The sequence below is a fragment of the Primulina tabacum genome, chromosome 5, assembly GCF_025594145.1.
Source record: "Primulina tabacum isolate GXHZ01 chromosome 5, ASM2559414v2, whole genome shotgun sequence".
Classification (NCBI taxonomy): Eukaryota; Viridiplantae; Streptophyta; class Magnoliopsida; order Lamiales; family Gesneriaceae; genus Primulina; species Primulina tabacum.
Window position 1 is genome coordinate 5,268,949 of NC_134554.1, and position 25,907 is coordinate 5,294,855.

General features: G+C 35.6%; 2 protein-coding genes across 5 annotated transcripts; both read left to right on the forward strand.

Annotated features, from left to right (window-relative positions):
- The first annotated feature begins 5 nt into the window (after positions 1 to 5).
- Positions 6 to 1,275, forward strand: LOC142544637 (uncharacterized). The gene is made up of 2 exons (XM_075651670.1): positions 6 to 277; positions 981 to 1,275. The coding sequence occupies exons 1-2, from the start codon at positions 177 to 179 to the stop codon at positions 1,183 to 1,185; spliced, it is 306 nt and encodes a 101-aa protein (XP_075507785.1). The 5' UTR covers positions 6 to 176; the 3' UTR covers positions 1,186 to 1,275.
- A 1,026-nt stretch (positions 1,276 to 2,301) lies between these two features.
- LOC142545819 (uncharacterized) lies at positions 2,302 to 25,782 on the forward strand. Of its 4 annotated transcripts, none has more exons than XM_075653210.1 (27): positions 2,304 to 2,897; positions 2,968 to 3,066; positions 3,474 to 3,649; positions 6,257 to 6,500; positions 6,597 to 6,664; positions 6,745 to 6,814; positions 6,898 to 7,251; positions 7,627 to 7,706; positions 7,829 to 7,880; positions 8,067 to 8,220; positions 8,375 to 8,462; positions 8,928 to 9,030; positions 9,276 to 9,366; positions 9,539 to 9,636; positions 10,352 to 10,531; positions 11,552 to 11,803; positions 12,755 to 12,850; positions 12,940 to 13,034; positions 13,112 to 13,178; positions 14,404 to 14,485; positions 14,561 to 14,634; positions 22,749 to 22,997; positions 23,101 to 23,174; positions 23,717 to 23,823; positions 24,500 to 24,618; positions 25,047 to 25,124; positions 25,256 to 25,782. In XM_075653210.1, exons 1-27 carry the CDS (start codon positions 2,682 to 2,684, stop codon positions 25,466 to 25,468), a joined length of 3,579 nt encoding a protein of 1,192 aa, XP_075509325.1. In that variant the 5' UTR covers positions 2,304 to 2,681; the 3' UTR covers positions 25,469 to 25,782. The 4 variants fall into 4 exon arrangements, 2 of the variants coding, with proteins under 2 accessions (XP_075509325.1, XP_075509324.1); XM_075653209.1 differs by having other exon boundaries at positions 2,305 to 2,894; positions 2,965 to 3,066; XR_012820370.1 differs by lacking the exons at positions 24,500 to 24,618; positions 25,047 to 25,124; positions 25,256 to 25,782 and adding an exon at positions 23,344 to 23,564 and having other exon boundaries at positions 2,302 to 2,894; positions 2,965 to 3,066.
- Positions 25,783 to 25,907: the final 125 nt, after the last annotated feature.

A 25,907-nucleotide genomic window follows, 5' to 3' on the forward strand; every position in this document is an offset into this window, starting at 1 on the left:
GAAATTTTGTTTCTTCGCCCCACACGAGTCCCGTAGCTGCCTTATTTCCCAATCCGCACGCACAGCTTTAAAACCCTAAACAAGAACCCAGTGTACCTGGGAGAATCGGAACATCGACAGGGTTTACGCATCGCCGCCGACTCGCTTTCGATTTCGATTACAGAGGTGCGAAAATCATGGCCTCCTCCACAGCAGAAACGGAGAAATCGGGAATCAAGATAATCAGCAACCCCACTGAAGCTAAACTTTCGGACCTCGGTGTTCGCTCTTGGCCCAAGTAAATATATATCTCTCGTTCTCGTGTAATTTTACTCTCATTTGAAAAATCTTCTCCAGCTGAGATTGCATGTTTTTGTCGGTCTTGCTATTGAGGTTGAGGTTGAGGTTGGTGTACAACAAAATAATTCATTTTTTCGAGCTTTGTAATGACAGAGGTAATCTTCGTCTCAGTATCTAATATCGGAGACACCCTAGAGTTTGTTGATTAGCATCTGGCCAGGCGTTTGCTGGTATGTGTGTTTCTAAGATAGCCTGAGATTGGTGTGTTGCTTGAATTATTGAAAATTGACTGGAACAATGGAGCTTTATTTTTAGAATGTGATTATCTAGGAATAGAAGCCAACATGAACGGCATTCTGTTAGATTCAATTATAAATTAAGGAAGAAATGAAGAAATAAGAGATAGAACAAAGCAATCAGAACACATTTTCTCCATTTTAATGTTTCCTCTAGATTTTCAATCTCGGGATACATAATCAGCAGTTGATGAATGCTAAATGGTGTAACCATCATTGGACGAGGCTTATCGATTTAAAACAAAATCAGCAGTTTATGAATTCTATCATCATTTTATTATAGATATCATGTTTGCTGGACTCAATAGATCATAGTGTGAGTTCTGTAAACTGTATTATATCAATATACATCTCTCTCTTTTGGTTTCTCACATAACCACATCTTCGTTTCTTGTTTGCTTAAAGGTGGGGTTGTCCTGCAAGCAAATTTCCGTGGACATACTCTTCACGAGAGACATGCTACCTGTTGAAGGGAAAGGTGAAGGTGTATCCTGACGGATCTGTCGAGGCGGTTGAAATTGGCGCTGGTGACTTGGTTGTGTTCCCCAAGGGAATGAGTTGCACTTGGGATGTATCTGAAACTGTTGACAAGCATTACCAATTTGAGTGAACTTCAAGTAATGTATATGACTATGAGGATATGTATCTCTTGACCGCTGATTATGTACTCGTTCCATAATTGAAAACTGATTACCGTTTAGCGTCTTCTTCAGGTTTATCCACCGCCGCCCTAGTGATCATCAGATTACGAATTGTCGTTCATTTATTATCATCCGGCTTTCATAAATTTCTTTTTACTTGGTAATAAGCACAATCGTTTAATGATTTGGATGATAAAATCTAAATAACTGGATTGTTCATCAACAAATACAAATGCAGCATTGTATGTGAATTCGTTCTCTATGGAACATAGCTACATGCCGAGAGCTTAAGTTAATTCATGGGTACACATTACACATTAAGACATGCCCAACATCAGCGATGGTTCATAAAAGTATATATAGGGTATTGTGAGAGTGATATATCACTATATTATCTAGTCATTGATTGGTGAAGATTCAAAGATTTTGGCATCTTAAGATTTATAATGATACAACCACATTTTGGCTAGGAAAGATGAACCCAGAAAATGCAATTCACAAACAATAGGGTTCTTACTCCTTTGACATATCGGATCTTGCACACCTCTGATCCAACAAGTTTTGCCATTTAATCTTCATTGCCAATGATTCTATGGTAGAGTTATCTTGCGTTCTGCATTTATATTATTAGCGGTAACTCAAAAAAACACTCAAGTAAGTTTAGTTTTTTAAGTATTTTTATTTAAAAAAAAACAGAAGTCATTTTGAAGTTTGGTACATGTGAATTTTTTCAGTTTTAATTAGAGGTAGAAGCAGAAGCAGAAGTCCAAAAGCAAAAAATTATAGTTTTTAAATAAGCATTTTCCTAAATGTTTTTTAAAACAATTTGTTGTCAAACATTTTATTATTATTTTTTAAAAAAAAAATTCAAAATAAATTATTAGTATATTGGCTTTTTCAGCCTAAACTCACTAGAATGTTTGTAAATCTTTTTGATCATTTCAAAAATATATTTACATGTCTAACTTCATGTCATTTTAATTTCAAAATATAAAAATTTTTTAAAATGTACAAATTAATTCTTAATTCTCCATTTTTTTCCCCGGAACCATACACATCAATTGTTCCACTGATCTGCTAATTCTAGATAATCTTTCAGTTACACACATATATGCATTTGGTCTTCGAGTTTTGCGACCAATGTTATAGAACATCACAACTCTACTAATCTGTGACATTATACATTTTTACCCTAATAACATAGAAATAGAAAAGAGAAAAACCCAATTCCGGCAAATGCGAACAAAATGTAGGAGGCATATTAGGCCGACCAAATCGACGACGAAGAGATAGAAGGAACTGCAATAGGAGCTCCGGCCGTACGACTCGGAATTGCTCGGGGTGTGGGGAGTCGAGGCGGTGGAAGTTCCTGCAGGTGGAGCGGGAAGGGTCTGTAGGCGGAGTCATCGTTCAAAAAGCAGATGCTTTTCAATAGTGAGCAGTTTGCATTCACGGTACACACATAATGAATATGGCCACCAAGAGAATAACAGAGAAATTTGCTCTGCAAGCAGAAATGTCACCTGCAGCAAGGTCGTGGAGAACGACTTTTCTGACCCTGAGGGACGAAACCTTGGCGTCACCGCCTACCCCTGCTATCCTCCACCTCCTCGACCAACTCGTATTTTCTCAATATGATTCTCTCCTCACCGCCGCTCCAGAATTGCCTTCTCACGAGGTATCATCTTTCTCTCTCTCTTTCTCTCTGTGATCTGATATGATGGGGGATGTTGTGCTTTCGCTTGTAGATCACGTCTGACTTGATGTTTTTGATGGAGCTGGCTCGGCATATATATCGTTTTGAAGGAGTTCAGGACGTTACTCAGGCCTTTACTAAATTATCCCTATTGGTAATTTACATTTTGTATATTTTACGTTTCTCATGTTTGGACCGCTATCCGTGATTCAGTTTTTGCTTAGATAGTCAAGAGACTGCTTTATGAGCTGCATCTCGTGTGTGGTTTTGCAGCGGCATTCCGAGAACTCACAACTCTGAGTAATTGAATTCACATGTCAATGGAAACAACTCACAACTCTGAATAGCTTTGATATAAACTAATTGTTTTGAATGTGATATTTATTATTAGATGGGGGAATGTACAATAGAACCATATGTCTTTTTACAACATATTTAAGTCAAAATTGAAGAAATTTTGTGATGATTTCTTTTCTCATCCATCACCATCTTAAAATCAAATTTCTTGTGAGAGATGCAACTTTTTTGTCAGTGATAATGTCGGTTCTCATTTTGTTGCAGTTCCATGATGTCTGCCATTGTGCTTCTTTGGAAATGAATTCAACATCTTGGGCGCTTGTGCTTGACTCTTTCGAAAGGATGGTTGAAATTTTCCTGGGCAAAGGAGAAAAAAGGATCGTGTCGATTGGAAATGGTGTTGCACTTAAAGCTGCGAAACAGTGTTTGGAAAGTATACGGTTTGTACTCTTTTCGCTTCCCAGACAACCCCCCCACCCTCTTTCACGTTCCTTCCTTTTTCTATTAATTCTCTTACATGCTTAGAAATTATTTTCCTAGCAAAAACGTTGAAGGTTTTGTATGTTTGATTCTGAGACAAGATCTACTCATGTTGAATAGATTGTTTTCCTCTTTTTATAGGATTTATGATCAGTGAAGGTATTTGATTAGGAGTTATTTTAGGGATAGACTGTAATTAGTTTCCTTTTTTCTTTTTGTTTCATTTTGAGCGCAGCCATATTATTTGCTTGACATTTATAATATGAAAAAATACAGATTTATTCTTTCTTTCACTGGTCGTCTATGTGCCTTTGTGGTATTAAAGAATGATTAATTCAATTTTTGTTAAACTTAACCCCCGTCACTGAAAATCTCTACCATGTCATTCGAATTATCTCCAGGACCTGCCTTTGCTTCACGACCACTCAATATTAACTATTCTCCCCGCACCTCCAATTCCGAATCACACAGAGTCCAAATAAATACCATCCACATCAACTGTAATGAGCAATAACATTTTATACTAGTCACAATTTATTTGGTAATGCGATGGGGAAAAATTGATTATCTAAGTGGAGATGCTCGAGAAGCTTAAGTTACATATCCGATGTATGCAACCTTGGGATGCAGATAATTCAATGGTCATGATGTGGCTAGTAGTAAGTTCCACTTAAGAAGATATAAGTTCTCGTTACTCGTGCTACTCCAGCCCAAAAGAGCTGTGGGATTCGCCGACATTGAATCCTCTATTCTTTCTTTCCAGACCAGAAAGCGTGCGTTTGATGGTTGTAGGGGATGAGCCACCTTCTTCACCCCGGCATGCCTTCTCCTTATCTCAAAGGGATATAGGGACCGCCAAACCCTATTCAGGCGTCTAGATGAGCACTTCACTATCCAACTTGTTGGGAGTAGGGTCTGATATGGGCAATTATTCTCAAATGTATGAACTAACTTCGAAGCTTGCAAATATCTGTCAAGATAATAATTTTGTTGTTACCAACGAGGTTGATTCTCTCGAGCCTGTGTGACATGACTTGGATCTCTACAATGATTATGAATGGAAAGGTCACAACAGTTAATATTCATTACCGGAAAATTGTCTATACCGAATGAGATTTTAAATTTCTTGTGGTATCAATGAGGTGTTCGATGAAGTTTGTGGACAAATCATCGTAAGAAAACCCCTAACTTCAAAGTGTGTCGTGAAGAAAACCTGGCACGTGCAGTAATGTTTGGAAAAAAGATCCATTCAATTAGCACAACCAAAAATTCGGCCTCAGTTTCAACTTTCAAAGGATGCCCATGCTCTTGCAAAGATTGGTGCAAATTTGCAGTAGAATGATGAAATGCCCTGTGTGTATAGTGTGAAAAATGTCACAGACCATGTCATACTATGTAAACTTGCTGGAAGATTCATGGGAAGTCAATGTATTCCAAGCCAAAGCTCAGTTGACAGCAGCCTGCTGAAATGCTGCTCAGTCCTTTGTTAGTAGTTGGTACTTCTAATTTTTCATTACCACTAGTAACAGGTGGAAATCTGTTTGCTTTTTCTACAAACATTAATTTTTCTCATTGACTAATTGATTCGGGAGCCTCTGATTATATGACTAGTTTATCTCATTTGTTTCGTTAATATACTCCTTTTCTGGCGGTGATCTTTCTCTTACTACCGGGAAAGGGATGGTTGAACTTGCAGGTGGTATAGATTTTAAATTTGTACCTAATGTAACAAAACTTGATCTAATCTGCTGTCACAAACTTTCAAAGGTCGTATTGTGGATAGAAGAGCAGGATGGGAATACTGGAGTTACATAGGTGATATGTGGAAATTTGGTAACAAGGAATAAGAAACAAAAGGTGGTGGCAAAAACACTTATTCATGGAGTTTGTGATGTCTAATGGTTAAAAGGGTTTCTTGAAGAATCAAATGCCTTCACTCGATCACCCTTCAATGTTAATCGTGACAAGAAATCTGTTGCTATTGTTCGCAGGCCAATTTTCTTATGATATGACTTGGCATGTAGAAGTTGACTGGCATTTTATGAAGGAAAGAATTGATGGCAGAATTATTTGTATTCCTTATGTTCCTACTCACAATCAGGTTGTTGATTTTCGAATGAAAGGTTTGGTGAAGTAAATGTTCGAGAATTTAATATGGAAGTTGGCTATGAAAGATATTTTTATTCCAACTTGAGGGGAGTGTTGAAATAGAAAAATATGCTTTCCTTTATTTTTTAGGATTTGTCGTTATAATCAAGATATTTGGTTAGGAATGATTCTCGAGATTAGCTGTAACTAGTTTCCTTTTTTTTTTATGTTTTTTGTTTTGTTATGAGTGTTGCTATTTTCTTTCTTTGATGCCACTACAATATGAAGAAACAAACATTTATTCTTTCTTTCATTGGTGGTCTCACCCCCTTTAATTTATTCAGGGTATACTTGTTGATTTGTGTTAAGGTTGGGTTAAGCTCCTATATTTGTGTCTTCATGTTCAGTGTTTAACTTTCTAGTTGTGATGGCTGTGTATTTCTTATGAATAATATTCTTGTCATGGATCTATTTTTCAGACGCCTTTATGGTCTAAGTCAGAGAGCGGCTTCACTTGTTGAGAATGAGAAGCTTTTAACTTTCCTTCTTCAAGTGGTTGGATGTTTTCAAGGGTTATTTTCAACGTACTTTGTTGATGGCGATCAATTACCTGGATATAACATTGTGTGGGAAAACCTAACAGTTGCATTTATTATGGTTGGTAAAGTACACTCAGATGTAGGTTCTTCTTTATCAGTTAACATTTGGCAGTCAATAATTGAGGTATGTACCCCTCAGGCAAGACCTAAAGGAACGATCAATTTGAGACACAATTAATGACGCGGTCTTGAAATCACTAAATTTAGGTTTTTGGTTTAGGTCCTGAGTAAGGTTATGGACATCTTGGCATCTAAGAGTTTTCTCGTGGAAGATAAGATTGTTGCCAAGTAAGCATCTCTTTCCTTTTGTACAAGTGTTGATAGTTTATTTTCCTGAAATTCTTATGGTGTTACCTCATCTTGGGCAGATTCTATGTTGAGCTTCTCCACTGTCTGCACTTGGTTGTAGCAGATCCTAGAGGAAATTTAGCAGGCCATGTAAGAAACTACTTGTGAATATACAGAAAGATTATTTTCATTTCCTATATTCATTTACCAATCAGGGTTTGCTATATTTTAAGGTGTCTGGCTTTGTGGCAGCGTTGAGGATATTTCTTAGATATGGCCTTGTAAATAATTCATATGCAACTAATCAACCTGCCAGTGAGAAGGACACCTCAATGAGTAAAAATCCGCATTTTGCTGTGTCAAGTAAATCAGGAAATGGTCCTTATCGACCTCCACATTTACGAAAGAAGGCTGTGAAAAATACGCAGCATGAGGAGGACGGTTCTCCTATTTTACCTGAAGATAGTTTCTGTAAAATTTATTTTACATCATCAGATTCAGATTGCAGTGATAGTGATGGATCAGTTAAAGACAGTTGTGTTGTCCTTTTTGCTAAGGCTAGATTAGGTGCAATCGTCTGTATTCAGGTTTGCTTTATTAATATTCTTCATCCTGATTCATTTTATAGTAAGGTTGCTATAACTGTAACTTGGTATTATTAAGTTGTTTTATAACACCACAAATTTTTTTGTGCCTTTTAGCATAGTTTGGAAATTGTTTTTCCAGTAAGCTTGGAATCGTGAGTCGCTGGTCAATACTAGGAGGTTAAATTTTTTAAACAAATAAGAATCTCAAGCTTCTAGTGCAAAGTCATCTTTTTGTAATCAATATTGCTTCATGGCATCTAGCCTTGATAAGTTAGACTATCAAGTCATGTTTCACTATTTTATATTTAGTATTATTCACTGATAAATTACATTTCGTTTTTTTTTGCCTCCAACTCTTGATTTTTGCATAAAAAGGATCTATGTCGAGCTGATCCCAAATCCTTCACTGTCCAATGGGCGATGCTTTTGTCATCCAGTGATGTGCTACAGCATAGGTGAGTCCATGTTTTTGAGATGTGGTGGTGGTTAATGTTCCGTGAGAAACATATGTGATTGGAAACTTCAAATGTCTTTCCTGTTTCTTCATATTGTTTAGGTAATGTTATTTTATTTGCAGGAAATATGACACTACTCTGATGAGTTGCTTTCTTTTTGATCCTAATTCAAAGGTAGCATTTAAATTAGTTTACTTCTGGCATTCATCTTTCCACTCTTTTTTCTAATCATATATTTTCTAGAGAACTTGATGCAATTATAGTAATTTTTTGGTTATTCAGGCCATAAATCATCAAATAGCGATTGCTATCAATTTTGCCTGCAGTTGACATACTGAGATTTTGTATTGTGTTGCCTAGGTGCGGATCACCGCTGGCTCTGCTATAATGGCAATGTTGGATGGGCCTGCATCAGTTTCCCTTCAAGTAGCAGAATATAAATCGCCTTCCAAATGTGGGTCTTTCACATCACTTTCTAGTTCTCTCGGGCAAATATTAATGCAGTTACATTCAGGTACTGGAATAAACATGCACATTTTATACGTATGTTTTTCTGTTCTGTTTATTTATTTTGTCCTCGAACAATTTCATATCCTTTTTCACAGTTTCTTCTTGGATTCTCCTTTTTAATAAACTATAAGTTTTGAAATTTCATTTTCTATAAATAGGTACTTTGTACGTAATCAAACAAGAAACTCAGGCTAGATTGTTGGAGTTGTCATTTAAAATCCTGATGCTTTTGGTATCATCAACACCGTAAGTGCTCATCTAATCTTCAAAATTACTGAGAGAATTTTGTTTTTTCACATTTGATTAGACTCTTTATGGCTTTGATGGGCTAGTCCAAGATGAATCATGAGTCATTTGTGAGAGGTAGCTGCAGTTAGGAATTAAATAGTTGACCAGGTGTTTGTGACCTCAGCAATCTGGTGAACCCTAGGATTTTTATCATTTAAGTGTAATGAGTTCTTCCTTTATCTCCACTCTGGGACCCACTGGTGCTGTGATGCTGAGGTTTTGACCACCATTGTCAATTATTCAAAGTTGTGGCCTCTTTTTTTGTTCTTAAATCTTTGGCCTCTCGTAAATCTATGTATATATTGGCTGAAGTTTCATTACTCAAAACAGAGACTACATGTATAAACACAAGTTTTGTTTGTAGATGTTTTCATTTACTCACTTACTCTGATTAATGCTTAAATGTATTTACACCTTTTGCAGATATTCAAGAATGCCTGAAGAGCTACTGCCAATGGTTATCTCTTCAGTTCAGTCGAGAATCAATAAAAGCTTTTCCTTCCAAAGTTATCGAATTAGCTTAATGGTCGGTATTCCTGTATCTCTTTTTGCAAGTTTTGTCGTTGTGTTGTGATTGATGGCTCTGAAGTTGTCTCAAGATCATGAAATCCACTGCTGTTTGCTTCCTGGACTTGATTTATATTTTGTTCATCTGATATTGATGACATATGTATTGCTTTTTTCAATACATATTTCATTCTGTTCTCTATCTAAAATTATCTTTGGAAAGAATAAAAAATGTGATCTATGAGTCTTCTGACTACATTACAGGAATCTGCAATTAATTGCTTGAACATTGCTCTTTCTGTGTCTCCTTCATCAATGTACGTGAGTGATATGCTTCAGGTGGAAGTATCAACAGGTTTGTTGCGTGCATTTTCCTTGTTTCTTTGACTATTTACTAGGGTCTAGGATTAGAGGATTTTGAAGGTGAATCTATAGAAAGGAGATATTATTTAATCTAGACAATTTATTTTTCCTGTATTTATTAAATATGCGGATTGACCTGTTTCACCGAGGGTAACTTATTGCAGGACTTTTCGAAGAGCAACACAAGTCTGGTGTTTTGTATACCTTATTTCAATATGCTGATCAATCATCGAGTCCATCATTAAGCATAGAAGCATTTCAGGTAATAAAGAAATTTTGAGTTCATATTTTGAAGTTTTCACATTGTGTGCTTCAACATCTGTTGGTGATTCTGTTTATACTTTTGCAAAATGTATCCAACCCCCTTTCAGCTCTGTTACCATTGAATTTGAGTTGAACTTACAGTGCAAAAGTACAGCTACGTTGTTGGAAATTCAAATGATTAGTTATTTGTTGGATAATAGGTATCTGAAAATTAATTTGATAGTTAAATGCGATATAATTGGATACATTAGTTGAATCCTAGCTACTGCTTGGAATGACTTTGTTGTTTATATTAAAACTTTCCAATACCACTCATTTATTATATTAAGGATTTAAGGTCACTGTGATCTTTATGGCATGGATTGTTATTTCATAGTTTTTCCTATGTATCCACAATCTTTTTTAGCTGTGTTGTTAAAGTTAATCTTTTGCAAATGCCTTAAAATTTTTCTTGTTTTCTTCACCGTTGCTCACTTTCCCAATTATGTTATTTGTGATATTCTTGAATAGGATTACTCAAATGCCATCACTATCTTTGACCATTCACAAGATACCTCCCCGATGATCAATAATTAAAGTTTTAATCAAGCTCCTTGTTTACTATGTTTTTCAAGTATTAAGATACCTCCCCGATGATCATTCTTTAAAGTTTTAATCAAGCTCCTTGTTTACTATGTTTTTCAAGTATTTGTATTCATACATATCTACTGCAGGCTCTGAAATCATTGGCACACAACTATCCACAAGCGATGACTTTATGCTGGGAAAAAATATCCTCTGTTGTTTACAGAGTTTTGAGCTTTTCTACAGACGTTCCCACAAGATCATGGAGGAGTAATACTGAGCACGCTGTTGCAGCAATGAAGGAGAGAGTCATGGCTGCATCAATCAAGGTGGATGTGGCCATTTTCTTTAATAATTTCTATTTAACTATCATTTTTTCCCTGAAACCGCTTCCTCTTGATATTTATTAGGGTGTGATCAATCACGCCATTTTTGTCTATTTTGTTTCTATGAGGTTGTTGTGGTCAGTTCGCGGCGATGTTAAAAATTAGAGAAAATATATTGACATTGAGATGAGATAGTGAAATTAAGGGATTGCGGTAAAAAGGGGCAATGCAAGGCAAAATCAATCAGATTTATGTAACCTGATTATAGGTTGAAGATGGTCACAGTTTTGCTGCTCAGCATTATATTAACTTCTATTTACTGAAATTCAATATAATATTGTCAGCTCCATTTTCTATAATTTTTGCTTCCTACTCTTCAGTTCTCCTCGACTTTCATCTCCAATTCCTTTTATTAAGCTGTATCGAATAGTGAAGGAAAATAATTGTGTTTTTGTATACATAACTTCAGTCATATTGATTCCAGCATGTGATACACTCTTGGAATCATTGTAGGCTTATTTATGAACTAACCATGCTTTTTGTGTTTTATTTGAAGATTAATTTTGGTTGCCTTTGTATTAAAATACTAGAATATGTGTTGCTTCCCAAGTTTTACACTTATTTTCTGAGTGAAGCTGAAGCATTTTCAAATTAAACACTTACTGAAAATTTTATCTGCAAGTCCCAAAAGATGATTACTGCCATGAGACATGACCATAAAGGTACATTGTTTTATAGTTTGGCTTATGTTGCACATCTGGCAAGCATGTCATCAGATTGCGCTGGCACCAATGGTTCCCACCTGGGTTGCATGATGGATTGATATGTGTAAATCTATATATTTTATCTTATAATGTCTTGTCTGCATTTTATCTGGAATTTGGATCTTGATGTGTGTTAGATTATAGTACAATGGTGGTGTGGTACCTGTATTTTTCCCTTCTCAGCATTTGGTAAAAGTGATGTATAACAAGTATGCTTTAGTTTTTCTAGTTCATACCATTGCATGACTTGTTTTTACAGGTTTTGGATGAATGTCTTCGTGCTGTATCTGGCTTTAAAGGAACTGAAGATCTTGCAGATGATAAATTTCTTGGTAACCCGTTTACCTCTGACTATATCAAAACCAAGGCAATCTCATCGGCACCATTGTACGACTTAGAGACCCCTGCATCAATGAAGGATGAATCTAAAACATTTTCGGTGGCAAGAGAGCGGTGGCTTGAAGTAACAGTCAAACATATGCCTCTGATTATCAAACATTCATCAGCTATGGTTGGTTTGGATGAAATTCCTTGTGTTATGTTATTTCCTATATGAATTAGTTCTTGGTTACCATGGGCATAATGTGTGGCATTAAAGGTTATTTTTTTTGTACTGATGTTACTGCATCTGTGTATTTTCTAACTTTACAATTTTATGTTTTCTTCTGGTTTGAAACATTCTTCATCTTTTGGACGAGTGTAGAGTAGATTCTCCAATAAGCAAGCGTGAATGGCAAAAGCCTGCTATTAACTTTCTTCTTTTCCAAATAGCAGCTACTTGATTTTACACAGCAGGGATGCATTTTGTGGTACTTGGTAATGCATGTTACTTTGTATTTGTTCTAGGAAGTAGAAGATAAATCAGTCCTACATTTATTAGACTATGTTATATTTGTTCGATTTTGATGTAGTTGGGTGTATTTGGAGATATCTATTCATTGATATGTGTTCCTTGGTTACTGGGTGTGTAGTTGAACATGTATTACCGCTGTCCTCATTGTATTTTGTTCCTGTTTTTCAATTGTTTGGCATTAAAAGGGAGGGAAAGGATGGAAATCAAGAGAGCATTAGCAGATGGAGGGAAAAATTATATTTCCGAATGTGCACTCCTCTTTTCTTAGTCTATACATAATCTATTTAGTTGGTTGCTGTAAGGGCTCTAACTCCTCCATCACATTCAGTGTGAGAGTTAAAAGTTTGGTCCATTGATTATTTGCTGCAATGCTTTACTTTTCCACGCTTTTATCAGGTCACATATATTATTCATCCTGAGTGAATAACATTAAGATAGAATTTTCTCGTTAAGAGCTAATCCGTGGTTGCCTTCAATCTGATCTGGCCATGTACCTGATCTCATATTAAGCTTCTGGCCATGTACCTGATCTCATATTAAGCTTCCCGTGATATAAATTTGCCAATGGGATTTTGTGCAATAATATTCCCTTTTGTTTTTCATTGAAAGGTAAGGGCTGCATCAATTACCTGCTTTGCCGGAATGACTTCATCTGTCTTTTTTTCATTGTGCGAGGACAAACAGGAATTTATTATTAGTTCGCCTGTAAGTTCCGGATTAGCTTTAGAACTGTGCTTTGGTCTAGTGAATCAGAAAGAAATTTTTTTTATTTTTGTTGCTTTGATTCTTGGTAGATTGATGCTGCTCTGAGCGATGATGCCCCTTCAGTTAGATCAGCCGCTTGCCGTGCCATTGGTGTTATTGCATGTTTTCCGCTATTATATCATAGGTAATTAAATGTTGCTGCTATTTGAATTTTATGCAAGCTGAGTATTAAGCAAAATCTATTTTATTTTTTGTTCTTAGCCGCACAGAGATCCTGGGGAAGTTTATCCATGCCTGCGAGCATAATACCTGTGATCCTCTAGTTTCAGTAAGTTCTTTGCTCTCGCTGTCATGCCCCGCTATGCTAGTTCTTACTGTGCTGTGCTTTTCTTTAGGATGCGTGTGCACAACTGAACAATATTTAGAGCCTAATTTTTTATCAAATGCAACCACGGGTAAATTCTTTCGATATTAGTGCAGCTTCAGAAAGTTTGAAACAAGAAATTAATAATGTCATAAAATGCATAGGCATCTCGACTTGTTAAACTTAACTCGTTAAGTTTCATCACAACTCCAACGAATCTAACAGCTCTGTTTCTACCTGTAAAAACTGTTTCAGATTCTGATCGGCGTTGCAGCCACATTTCTGGCCTGAGAAGCGCGAAATTCAATGTGTTTAGATTATGCATTTCCCGTTTTCATTTTTCAGTGATAGATATGAAATGTTTAACTTCAAAGTTAGATCTCTTAACATCTTAACCATTTAGATAAGTAATTCATTCATCCAACCAACTCTCGCAGCTAACTGTTATGAAAAGAGTGTCATATGCGATGTTTCATAAAAATTATATAGGGGAAGGTGTATTAGAAGTAACTGGTGTTAAATTTTCTTACAGGAGAGAAATATATTTGCTGTTGAGTAAACGATTCAAGTTCTCTTTTAAAAAAATTGAAACAATGTTTTCTCCAAGTTAATGACCTAAGGTTCATGGAGATTGTTTTTCCAGCGTTCAAAGTTTACTGTTCTCTTTCTACCGCTTTTATTATCTCAATTTTTTTTTTAAAACATTGAAGCATGTCTCGTAACTTGAAAACTTGTTCTGATTTTGATATTTTTATGCCACAAACAGAACTTGTAGCTGTTGAAGTTAGTATGTTCTCCATTTTACAGATATTCACTGAAATATTTTTTTGGGTTTCAAAAGCTTTGTTGTGGCAAGATTGTATCTGTGCTCTGAGAATTTATTGAAAGTTGATAACAACCATCATTAGAACGGATAAACACTGAATCTGATATTCTTTCTATGCATTCCATTCACTTGTATTAATGAACTTACCGTACCATACTATTAATAGAAGAGTTTTCATTATTCAACTTTGAACTTGTCATATGACATATATCTATTCCTCCTGTTTCCAATAAAATCTTATGCTTATTTCTCGTGATAACTTCTTGTTTGTGCTTTTCTCTTTTGAGATATCCCCTCTATTTGTTTTTGTGATAGCATGTCTGAAATAATTAATTGAAAAATGCATTCAATGGTAACTTTCAGGTCCGTATTACAGCTTCATGGGCATTAGCAAATATATGTGACTCTCTTGGTCGTTGCATGAATTTACAGAACCCTGACAGAGGTTCTATCGGTGGTTATATCTTTCTTAGTTAATACTGCTTTCTTTTCTATAACCTTACGTTTTACATTGCACCAGAAGCTAGGAAAAGCTCTCAATTTATATGTCAACTGGCTGATGGTGCCTTACGGCTGACAATGGATAATGACAAGGTAAACATTAGCAGCTAGGATTTTCTACTATGCTACATTTTTTCGAGTAAAAACTTTCTTTTGCATTCCACACACTATGGGCACAAGCAATGCTTCGATCTTCGTAAAACTTTGACATAAATACTTGTTTTTAATTATATCTGCACTGATGTGCCCTGTCTACAATGATATTTATCACGAGATCTTTCTACTCAATTTGAATATATATCAATTGTACTGAATTTGCTTCAGATCGGGTCTCTGGGATCTAATTCGAGACCAGTATCTCAAAGATACCCACTTCTTTTCACTCATACATCTTTTTACTTTCTAGAGAAAAAGAAATGTGATTCCTGCAAATTTCTTCATTATTGTGATACTTTGCCTTTGTTTAAACCCCTAAAATTGTATTGTTTGCCTGAAACCTAGGTTAGTGGGCTTAGGCTTGTGAATCTCTTTAAAACTTAAACCCTTTAATATTTGAATGTGGATGTGTAAAAAAACTTTCCTAACATTTAATAGTTACGTATATATGTTCTCTGGTGAAATACCATCTAATTCAATTAAAATTACTGAAGACCTAAATGTATGATGTGAAAAGTTATCTAGTGCTGAAGATTATAGAAATTGGAACGTTATGCTTAATGATAGTCAATATAAGATTGTGCTATATTTATCAAAATATACATGAAGTATTTATGATGGTAGCTTTCAGAAATATCGTTTGGGCAACTTACCAATCACTCCCTAAAATTTTTCAACTTTACTTCCACTCCCTATTTTCCCAAAATATCCCTCGTCCTTATATTTTAATAATTGATTTTCTTTTTGAATTAAAGGCCTATCATGCTTCTGTAAAATAAATTAAATATTTTACCTCTTTGACCGGAGTGCCACCGGGTTATATCCATCGTATTTTACAGATTGCTCCTCACAGTCCAACCACGCGATCGCAACCGATGGTTACTGACGCAGACTCCTTCAGCAGCACTTGGCACAACCCTAATTCGTTTCCTACCTTAAGGTGTACAATAAAAGATAAATTTTGAAAATAATACATGAGAGGGGTTAAGAGCAAAGATCTCTTTTATTCAAACACAAACATTTATTATTACATTGAAACCTCCTGTAGAGGAGGAGAAACTTGTTTAGCTACTTATAGTAGCCGGACTTGAAAAACACATAAACTAGAAAGATAAATATTACAATTTATTTGTTGAAAGAAATGAAGAAAATGTTCGATGATCTTCACTTCTTTCTTCCTGCCTTATTTATAGAAGGTTTCTTCGGATTTGAAACTCGGATTCCAAATCTCGATAAACCTTTATAGCTTGCCTTGGGACCATGTAGTGGTTGAGTGGTCCTTTTAAGATGGTCCCTCCTCGTCCTTTTCTAGATTATTAATCTTGACATCAACTTCTCATCTTCTTTTATTTCTCCGTGATACTAGTAAAGATGAGTTTGTAAGAGATCCGCTGTAATCTCATTTCCTTTTTCCTGGAATTGTTGGACTAGCCATCTAAGAGCTTCCGCCTGATCTCTCTTGTAGTTGATTCTTCTCTTTAAAACCTTTAGATATGTATAATACATTTTCTTTAGGTTTTTTTCTGGTGTGGTTACTGATTTCCATTTACCCTTATTTATAGTATGATTTTTGGGTCCAGTTTTCTTGTCTTTTTATCAGATTTTCTTTATCTTTAAAGATAAGGAATCCAATGTTCTTTGTCATTTTCTACCGATTATTGGTGGTCCTGTTTTTCCACTCACATGGTGGTCCTGTTTTCTTTAGTGAGTTTGATCACATGTCCACTTTAGCTTTGTCGAGAAATCTTTGGCATTTTATATCCTCGGGGAAAATGTGATTGTGGTCCTTCCCCACTTGTCCTTGTTTCGGTAAAATGTTTCCGATCAGATCTCGGTTTGAATCCTTTACCGAACTCCGGTTCTTTCTGATTCCAACCAAGGTCCAAACTCTCGGTTTGGACCTTTGGCTTTTTATATCCTCGGGGAAAATTCAGATTATTTTTAATTTATGTTTGTCTATATTGATGATGTTTTAATAGCATCTAAAAATATGGAAGAACATGTCAAACATTTAGAAATTTTCTCTAAGGTTTGCAAACAAGAAGGGCTGGTTTTATCTGAAAAGAAAGCAGTCATTGCCACAAGAAAGATCGAATTTCTAGGAATAGAAATCGTTGAGTGAGGAATAATTTTGCAAGATCACATTGTAGAGAAAGTGCAAAATTTTCCAAACGAGTTAAAAGAAAAGAAACACAATGTACCCAAAAATCATTTCGGTAAAGAAAAGAAACATAATGTACCCAAAAATTTTCCAATCAAGGAACATTTGGACCTTGGTTGGAATCAGAAAGAACCGGAGTTCGGTAAAGGATTCAAACCGAGATCTGATCGGGAAACATTTTACCGAAACAAGGACAAATGGGGAAGGACCACAATCACATTTTTCCCGAGAATATAAAAAGCCAAAGATTCCTCGACAAAGCTAAAGTGGACATGTGATCAAACCCACTAAAGAAAACAGGACCACCATGTGAGTGAAAAAACAGGACCACCAATAATCAGTGGAAAATGACAAAGAACATTGGATTCCTTATCTTTAAAGATAAAGAAAATCTGATCAAAAGACAAGAAAACTGGACCCAAAAATCATACTATAAATAAGGGTAAATGGGAACCAGTAAACACACCAGAAAGAAACCTAAAGAAAATGTATTATATATATCTAAAGGTTTTAAAGAGAAGAATCAAGTGCAAAAGAGATCAGGCGGAAGCTCTTAGATGGCTAGTCCAACATTTCCAGGAAAAAGGAAATGAGATTACAGCGGATCTCTTACAAACTCGTCTTTACTGGTATCACGGAGAAATAAAAGAAGATGAGAAGTTGATGTCTAGATTAATAATCTAGAAAAGGACGAGGAGGGACCATCTTAAAAGGACCACTCAACCACTACATGGTCCCAAGGCAAGCTGTAAAGGTTTATCAAGATTTGGAATCCGAAGAAACCTTCTAAAAATAAGGCAGGAAGAAAGAAGTGAAGATCATCGAACATTTTTCTCATTTCTTTCAACAAATAAATTGTAATATTTATCTTTCTAGTTTATGTGTTTTTCAAGTCCGGCTACTATAAGTAGCTAAACAAGTTTCTCCTCCTTTACAAGTGGTTTTAATGTAATAATAAATGTTTGTGTTTGAATAAAAGAGATCTTTGCTCTTAGCCCCTCTCATGTATTATTTTCAAAATTTTATCTTTTATTGTACACCCTAAGGTAGGAAACGAATTAGGGTTGTGCCAAGTGCTGCTGAAGGAGTCTACGTCAGTAACCATCGGTTGCGATCGCGTGGTTGGACTGTGAGGAGCAATCTGTAAAATACGATGGATATAACCCGGTGGCACTCCGGTCAAAGAGGTAAAAGATTTAATTTATTTTACGAAAGCATGATGGGCCTTTAATTCAAAAAGAAAATCAATTATTAAAATATAAGGATGAGGGGTATTTTGGGGAAATAGTGAGTGGAAGTAAAGTTGAAAAATTTTAGGAAGTGATTGGTAAGTTGCCCATATCTGAGGTTAATTAGTCAATCTCATTGGTAATACTTCCCAGATATAATGTACTTGAGGTGTGGAGAAAGCTGTGAATTTCTTGCTTTCTTCCTACATCCGAATTTAGGTTCGAGAAAAATAATTTACAAGATTTATTCCAATATTTTGGAATATACACAAGAACATCTAACTATTGTTAGATATCAGAAGCAGAAAGGGACGCATCAGCACCTTCAGGTAAACGCTCCGGTAAACTTATGATTCAAGCAAATAAGTTTCTGGAGATAATACCAGACTCCTCTAAGCTCTCTTTAGATCTTAGGGAAAACCATACAAAATTATAGCAATATGCTATACTTTGTACCCCAACGAGTTGAAGAAATCTTTAAAAACCAGGAAGAAATTCTTGGAATATTAAAGGATATTCAAACAAGAATTCAGAAACTAGAACAACAACCAAGTTCTAGTAAAAGAACTTCAGGAGGATGGTTACCACCATCATTTGGTACTGAACCTTTGTTACACCAACAAGGGAAGGCCAGAGTGGTGTCAAAACCGTTAACTGAAGAAGAAAAGATGATCAATCTAATTAAATCCATTTCAGAAAAGAAATTAATCTGATGACAACTTTAGAAAGGATATGTCTGGAGGATCTATAGGAGCTTGCAGAATCTTTCACAAATCTCAAAGTGGAAGATCTAAAGATTAACACAGCAGGAAGTGAAACAGCTGTTATAACCTGGTCATCTACTCAGGAACCACAAAGGGAAAGTGTGGGATCTCTGAATGTTAACATGAGAGAATCTCAATCTGATTTCCATACTGGTGGAGGATCACACCCGGCGGGAACAAGGACAAGGAGAAATCAAATTCCCTTGCACCAAACACCCTATGGGAAAATTGTTTTAGATCCTATTCATCCTTACGAGGTTATGCTTAACCTTGATGTATTAGACTTCAAAAACAGAGAAGATCTCATAGATGATTGGACATCTGCTATGAGAATTGCAGCAGGAACACTTGATCTCAACAAAGAAGGATTCATTAAACTTTTAGAAATGAGTCTTATGGGATCAGTAAAAATTGCTTGGATCATGACTTCATTAGAAATGAAAGAATCGGTCCTAGCTGGTGAATCTCTTAGTGAGATCGCTGGAAAAATGGCTACCCTATTTAAAGAACAATTTATAGGGGTAGACTATTTTAACAGTCAAGGTACAGAGAAGATGAAGAAATATACTCAAGCTCTGTATAGTCTTGAATTACACGATATATGTTTGGTGGATGAATACATTATGTTATTCACTAAATATAGATGGAATTCAGGAGTAGAAGAAGATATAGCTATGCAGCTTTTCTTCGCAAAAATGCCAATTCCCTGGAGAGAAATGCTCATAAGGGAATATGTACCTGGAAATCCAGATACGTTGGCACAAAGAGCCTCTTTCCTCAAAAAAAAATTGGCAGAATGATGTCACATGGCAGCATTACAAAAGAATTACAAACGCTTAAGGAGTATCAATAAAAGAACTTCTTTGTGTTGTAAAGAAAATGATCTTCCAACAATTATTGGAAGCAAACCACAGAAGCATAAGAGGAAAAGTTTTAGGACTCATCCTTATGCTCGAAGTGGAAGAAGTTCTTGGAAACCAAGAACTGTTTGGTCTAGACAGAAAGTCAGATCTTACAAATCTGGATAGAGAAGTGGACCAACAAGAAGTAGGATATCATCCCAAGCATCAAGTACATCTCGGAGCACAGGAAGAACACCTACGAAGAAAACTTTCAGAAGAGCTCATACTAGAGCTAATGAAAGTTTCAAGGATTGTAATTGCTGAACATGTGGAGCAAGAGGTCATATCTCGACCAACTGTCCAGAAAATGAAAAAAGAGGTATTAAACACTTCGATCCAACCCCGGACATTGAAGAAGCAGTTTATTACCAAGATCTTATTCAGGTATACCGATTTGAGGACATTGCCTCAGATGAAAGTATATATGAAGAAGAAGAAGTCTTAAGTCACGAAGAATCTGATGGAACAGAATCAGAATCTGGCTGAGGACGAGGTGTTTCGACATGAAACACATGAGGATTTGTCTGGGTTTTTTAGTCAGACGACAATATCCCATAACATGGTCCAAAGGATCATGAGATAAAATCTTAGTCTACAGAGATATCAAGGATTCTCTGCAGGAATAGAAAAGTTCTTAGGAAATCTTGGCCTAAGAAACAGAAAGCATGATCTAATCTATAAAGTTTCTAGAAGGGAAATGACAATCCTGATGGAACTTACGGGAAATAGAATGGAGATGCAGTTAATTCCTTCTGAAGAAATTAAGGAAGAATTGCAAAAACTCAATATATAAGTAGCAAGGACTATGTCCTGAATTCATATCAGAGCAATCCAGATTATGATAAAGGCTACTTTCAAAGAAGAGATAGATTCACCTATTGATATTGCTATATGCGATAAAAGAATGAAGAATCTACAAGATTCAGTACTGGGAACAATCTCAGGAAATCTCTGTGCAGGAAAAATTGTAGGAGTAATTTATCCAAGGATAGCCTACAATTTGGCAGATCGAGATTTCAGCTGAGCCTTGACATTACATCAGAATTTCAAGGAAAAGAGGCTGATGAAAGAAGGTAATACACCATATTCTATTACTTATCAGATTTCATATGCTCTATCTAATACACATCATTCAGAGTTGTTTATTAGAAATGAGTTTATTGAAATACCCGAGATATTCGGAAAAGTTGCTCATGCAATTTATCCAGAACGAGTTGAGTTTCCTTTGATACAGGAAACAGATATCCAAATACAAGACAAACCGATTCTACAAAGGAATCAAAGTCTTATATTAGAATCAAGAAGACTATCTTTTCAGGAGATAGGATTACTAGTTACAAGTGGGGAAAAACACCTATCCAAGAAACCCAACAGGAGCCGAAAAGCTTTTCAACCATGGAAAAGCTCAGATGCCCAGAAGGGTGGAAGGAAATAGAAATAGTATTTGATATTACGAAGCAAAGGAATCAATATCCTTATAATTCAATATACTATTTGGAACAACCTATGATAGGAACTTACCAAGGACTGATTAATATCGGAGAATTGGAAGTTCATATTAAAGGGATTCCAGGGAAAGAATCAGACCGCCTGATTCTTGGACTAGAGTTTCTCGAGGAACACAAACCTTGGAAACGATTAGAGTATGGAATGGAGTTTATGGCAGATGATAAGATGTGAAGAATCCAATGACCACAAGTCTATTCTCCATATACATTCCAGTAAGAATGTTATATGAACAATATAAGGCAGAATATTTTGCTTCTTATATTGATTCAGGTGCTGGAATCTGTACAGCAAAACGAGGAGTTTTTCCAAATAATTTGGAATAAGAATTACCAAAGATTGCTGGAAGAGATTTTTCCAGAAGAATCTTAATCTTATGTAAATGGATTAAGATGACTGAAATCATGATTGGCGTTGCGGGACAAACACCTTGGTACAAGATAAAAACACCACCAATTTATTTTCATGATACAGGAGCTGACATATTGTTAGGAAATAATTTCCTACAAATGTTCAAGGCCTATACTCAAGAAAATGAGACTAGACGATTAGTGCTCACAACACCCTGTGATCACAAAATCATAGTCTAGAGACTACGACAGGCATTTTACAGAAAATTACCGATCCAGTTTCGCAGCAAGCGTGATGATGAAGGAAAACTTCTGAACCCAAAGATGAAGGATTCTAGACGGTTTGGAGACACAATGCTCCAGTTAAGAGCAGATCAAGAACTCCAACCAAAAGATATAGAATGCCTTAAGATAACTCTACATAGAAATGAAGTAGAGTTTGAATCTAAGGTATCATTGGAAGATGTCAAGAAGAGGATCAAAGAAAATTACAATGAAGATCCCTTGGCATGGTAGGACAGAAATCAACTCAAAGCTTGCCTTAAAATTAAGGAAGGCAAGGAGTATGAATTTGTCCGTTGTAAGCCTATCCCAATTAATATAATTGATCAAAGGGATATGCAGATTATAATCAAGGAACATTTGGACCTTGGTTTGATCAAAGCAGGTATGTCACCATATAGCAGTCCAGGTTTTCTGGTAAGAAATCATGGTCAAATAAAACGAGTAAAACCCAGATTAGTTATTAATTATCAAAAATTTAATAAGATTATGGAGTTTGATGTGTATTTATACCTAGTAGAGAACACTTGATTAGTTGCATACGCAACGCCAAGATATTTTCTAAGTTTGACTGTAAATCTGGATTTTATCAAATTCGGATGCAGGAAGAAAGCAAGAAATTCACAGCTTTCTCCACACCTCAAGGACTGATACCATTTTCGAAAACGCGGAGGATCAATTAAAATAAAATAGGGAATAAGGGTAATTTTGGCATTTTTGAAAAACTTTTCTCTCACCAGGGAGTTCAGAACAAAACTTGTTTGGTTTGGGGACTGAAAGTTAATTTACCCATATCGTTTTCTTGTATATCTATCTCGGTTGCTTTTTAGCATGATTTGATTTTGCATGATGCATAGGTTAAAGCAAATGCTGTCAGAGCTCTGGGGAACCTTGCAAGATTTATCCATTTTACAGGGCCGCGATGCATGCATGGTGAGCCTATGGATTCTTTGTGTTCAAAACTAGAATCCAATGGAGTAAAACCTCAAAGTGATTATTTGGAAGATAGGTGTGATTCATTCCATCCAGCATCTTCCGAAAATTGTGAATGGCTGGAAAAGATGGTGCATGCATTTCTTTCTTGTGTGACAACTGGGAATGTTAAGGTTCAGTGGAATGTTGTTAATATCTGTTGTTAATATTGCAACGTTGATGGGCGGTAACATTTTTAAATGAATCATTTATCTTAGAATTGAACACCTCTTGCAGGTTCAGTGGAATGTATGTCATGCATTGAGCAATTTATTTTTCAACAAAACTTTGAAACTACTAGACAAGGATTGGTGAGGTTCTACTTACACCTGTCTGTCACTCAGTTCTTGTATTATGGTTCACATAACTCTATTCTGATGTATGACACTGCATTTCCCTTCCCAGTGAACCTTCTCGTGCTATTATTTTGATATGCACATTGGACATTGTCTTTATAGAACTTACATTTAATGTCAGTAGAGTTTTAAGCAACATCACAGGGATTTTCAACTTGATCGTCACCACTCTTAGCAAAACACTTTTGACTCTCATCGGTGTACTTGTAACCTAAAAGACGATCTGCAGTATCCTCGGTTGCAAATAGCTCATATGGGGTGGTAATCGGCAGGTGAAACTCCGTCATAATGGGGTGTTTTAGCACTGACTTCCTATCTGTTTGCTGTCTGACAATGTGTTAAAATGTATGCAAATTCATTGGTATAAAGATTTTTTTGAGCTTTTTCTATTTTTACGACATAAAAAGTACACAATACTTGAGCGTATGTTAAAAATTTGATGCGTTTTTTAGTTGAAGTATTAACATAAGTTCATGGTTCGAACTCATATTTTACAGGGCTGCTTCTGTTTTTAGTATTCTTTTGCTGCTTCTTCGTGATTCTTCTAATTTTAAGATAAGGATACAAGCGGCTGCTGCTTTGGCTGTTCCAGAAACGATTAAAGGTGAAGTTCTTTTATATCTAGCAGAACTCTCGTTCTAATGACTACTCTCTTCTCCAACTACATCCTACTTGTATGATTCTTATTTTATTGGATTTCAATGTTGGCAAATCTCTAAAATATAAAACTGATAGTGTTTGGTAAGCTTACTTCTATTTCTTTTACTGCAATTGGTTCTAGGGAAGTATGTAGTATGTTGTGGCTGAGGTTTAAAAGATTAGCTAATATGCTCAGGATGTAACTTGTGAAGTTAACATACACAAATAAATGGGTCATTACCAAATGTGTTTGAGAGCAATAATTGTCACTGCTATTTTGAATGATATCCAAAGGAACTCAACAATTGAAATGTAATTCATGGGTTGGTGGACAATTTAAAATAACTACACTTACATAGCACAAATGCTTTTAATAAGACATCCTAGAAATTAGTAGTTCTTTGGAAGATTCAAACTGGCCCGAGCTGCTTAATTTGGTGATATCTTCATAGTTGCCAGTTGAGCATGACTTGCAACATCGTTATTGCTTGACATGAGACTAAGTAATTTCATTTTTGTTTTGCTTAAATTTGATTTACAGAAATAATTGTCTCATTTTCTTAAAGTAAAATTCTCGCTGTTGATCTTTAATTTGTTTTATATTTGTTTATTTCTTTTTTCATTGTGTATTGGTTATGCAGATTATGGTAGATCATATTATGATGTCATTAAAGGTGTGGAGCATATAGTTGAGAACTTTAATTCAAATCAAATCTCTGCTCCTTCCAACTTCAAATACTTGGTTGCACTTGAGAAGCAGGTGAGCTGCTCCTTTTGTTCAATCGTGGCAATAAATTGATACAGGAACCAGATAAAATTGGTAACAATCAATTTTTTCTGGAAATGAACTCAATTTGTACGACTTTTTTTCCCTTTATGAACGGACTTGTACTTATATTGTCTTGGATATGTGATTCCGCCAACATTGTTGGGGTTGCTCCACTGGTTTGAAAATAACTTGATAAATATATATAGTGAATCCAAAAGTTTGGCTCTTACTGGAAACATCCGTAAAACGGTAAAAGTAATGGGAAGATGTGACTGATCTCATTTTCCATGTCTATTATTGAAGATCGTTAATCTGGATGAAGCTTGAAAAAAGAATGCATTTTTGTTGTTAATGTGTTTTGTCTACATGTGAAATTTCTGAAAGGATTTTTATTTGTGCTTCACTGATATTTGTTACAGTTGACTTCGACTATGTTGCATCTGCTTGGCCTTGCTGCAACATGTGACCTCCAAACCGTACGGGAGTTTCTTATCAAAGTAAGATAATTGGATTAAGCGCTAGCTTTAGAAGTATTTCTGTCATATATGAAATATCCTTTCAATAGTAAATTTTATCAACTCAAGCTTTTAATAGTGTAGCAATTATTTATTCTCCTTCTTTCATATAGAAAGCAGTTTTCCTTGAGCTCTGGATTAAAGAATTGTGCTCATCTCTTGGAGACGCAAGTAATGCAGGCGACCAAGCGAAAAACATTGCATCTACGGACCAGAAAAAGGAGGTTGTATCTAGGACAGTTCAGTCACTAATAGAGGTGTACGAAAGAAGTAATCATCGCCATATTGCCCAAAGGTTCGAGAAATTGCCAAATAGCCTGCTGTGAATCACATGGTCGGTTAGGTCTGACGATTTTGTGCATGTATTGAGGTCGTAGTGTTTTCGGCTTAAAAGGGTGAGATTCGGGATTTTAGTTCATATAAATTTTCGTTACGTATCAAAATTACAAGGATGGATGTAAAATATCACATGCCTATTACCATCCCTTTCACAAGGCATTGCGTTAGAAAATATCGAAATCAGAGTTATATTTCTCATCTTGTATAATGGACGAGTATTTTGATCCTTTAAAGATCTCATCCTTCATTGTAATGCAACATATATTTTTTAAATTTATTTATTATATTTTAATTAAATTCATTTTGATAGGGTAATTTATTCAATTATCTCAAGAATATTTATTAATTAATAGTGGTAAGGGCATTTTGGTCATTATAATATGATTCAAAAAGTTAATCCAACATTTTAAATCATATCAAACATCA

Coding starts and splice junctions, on each gene's coding strand:
- LOC142544637 (XM_075651670.1), top strand. CDS start 177: ATGGCCTCCTCCACAGCAGAAACGGAGAAATCGGGAATCAAGATAATC. Junction 278..980: donor GGTGTTCGCTCTTGGCCCAA/GTAAATATATAT, acceptor GTTTGCTTAAAG/GTGGGGTTGTCCTGCAAGCA.
- LOC142545819 (XM_075653210.1), top strand. CDS start 2,682: ATGAATATGGCCACCAAGAGAATAACAGAGAAATTTGCTCTGCAAGCA. Junction 22,998..23,100: donor TGACAACTGGGAATGTTAAG/GTTCAGTGGAAT, acceptor CACCTCTTGCAG/GTTCAGTGGAATGTATGTCA. Junction 23,175..23,716: donor AAACTACTAGACAAGGATTG/GTGAGGTTCTAC, acceptor CATATTTTACAG/GGCTGCTTCTGTTTTTAGTA.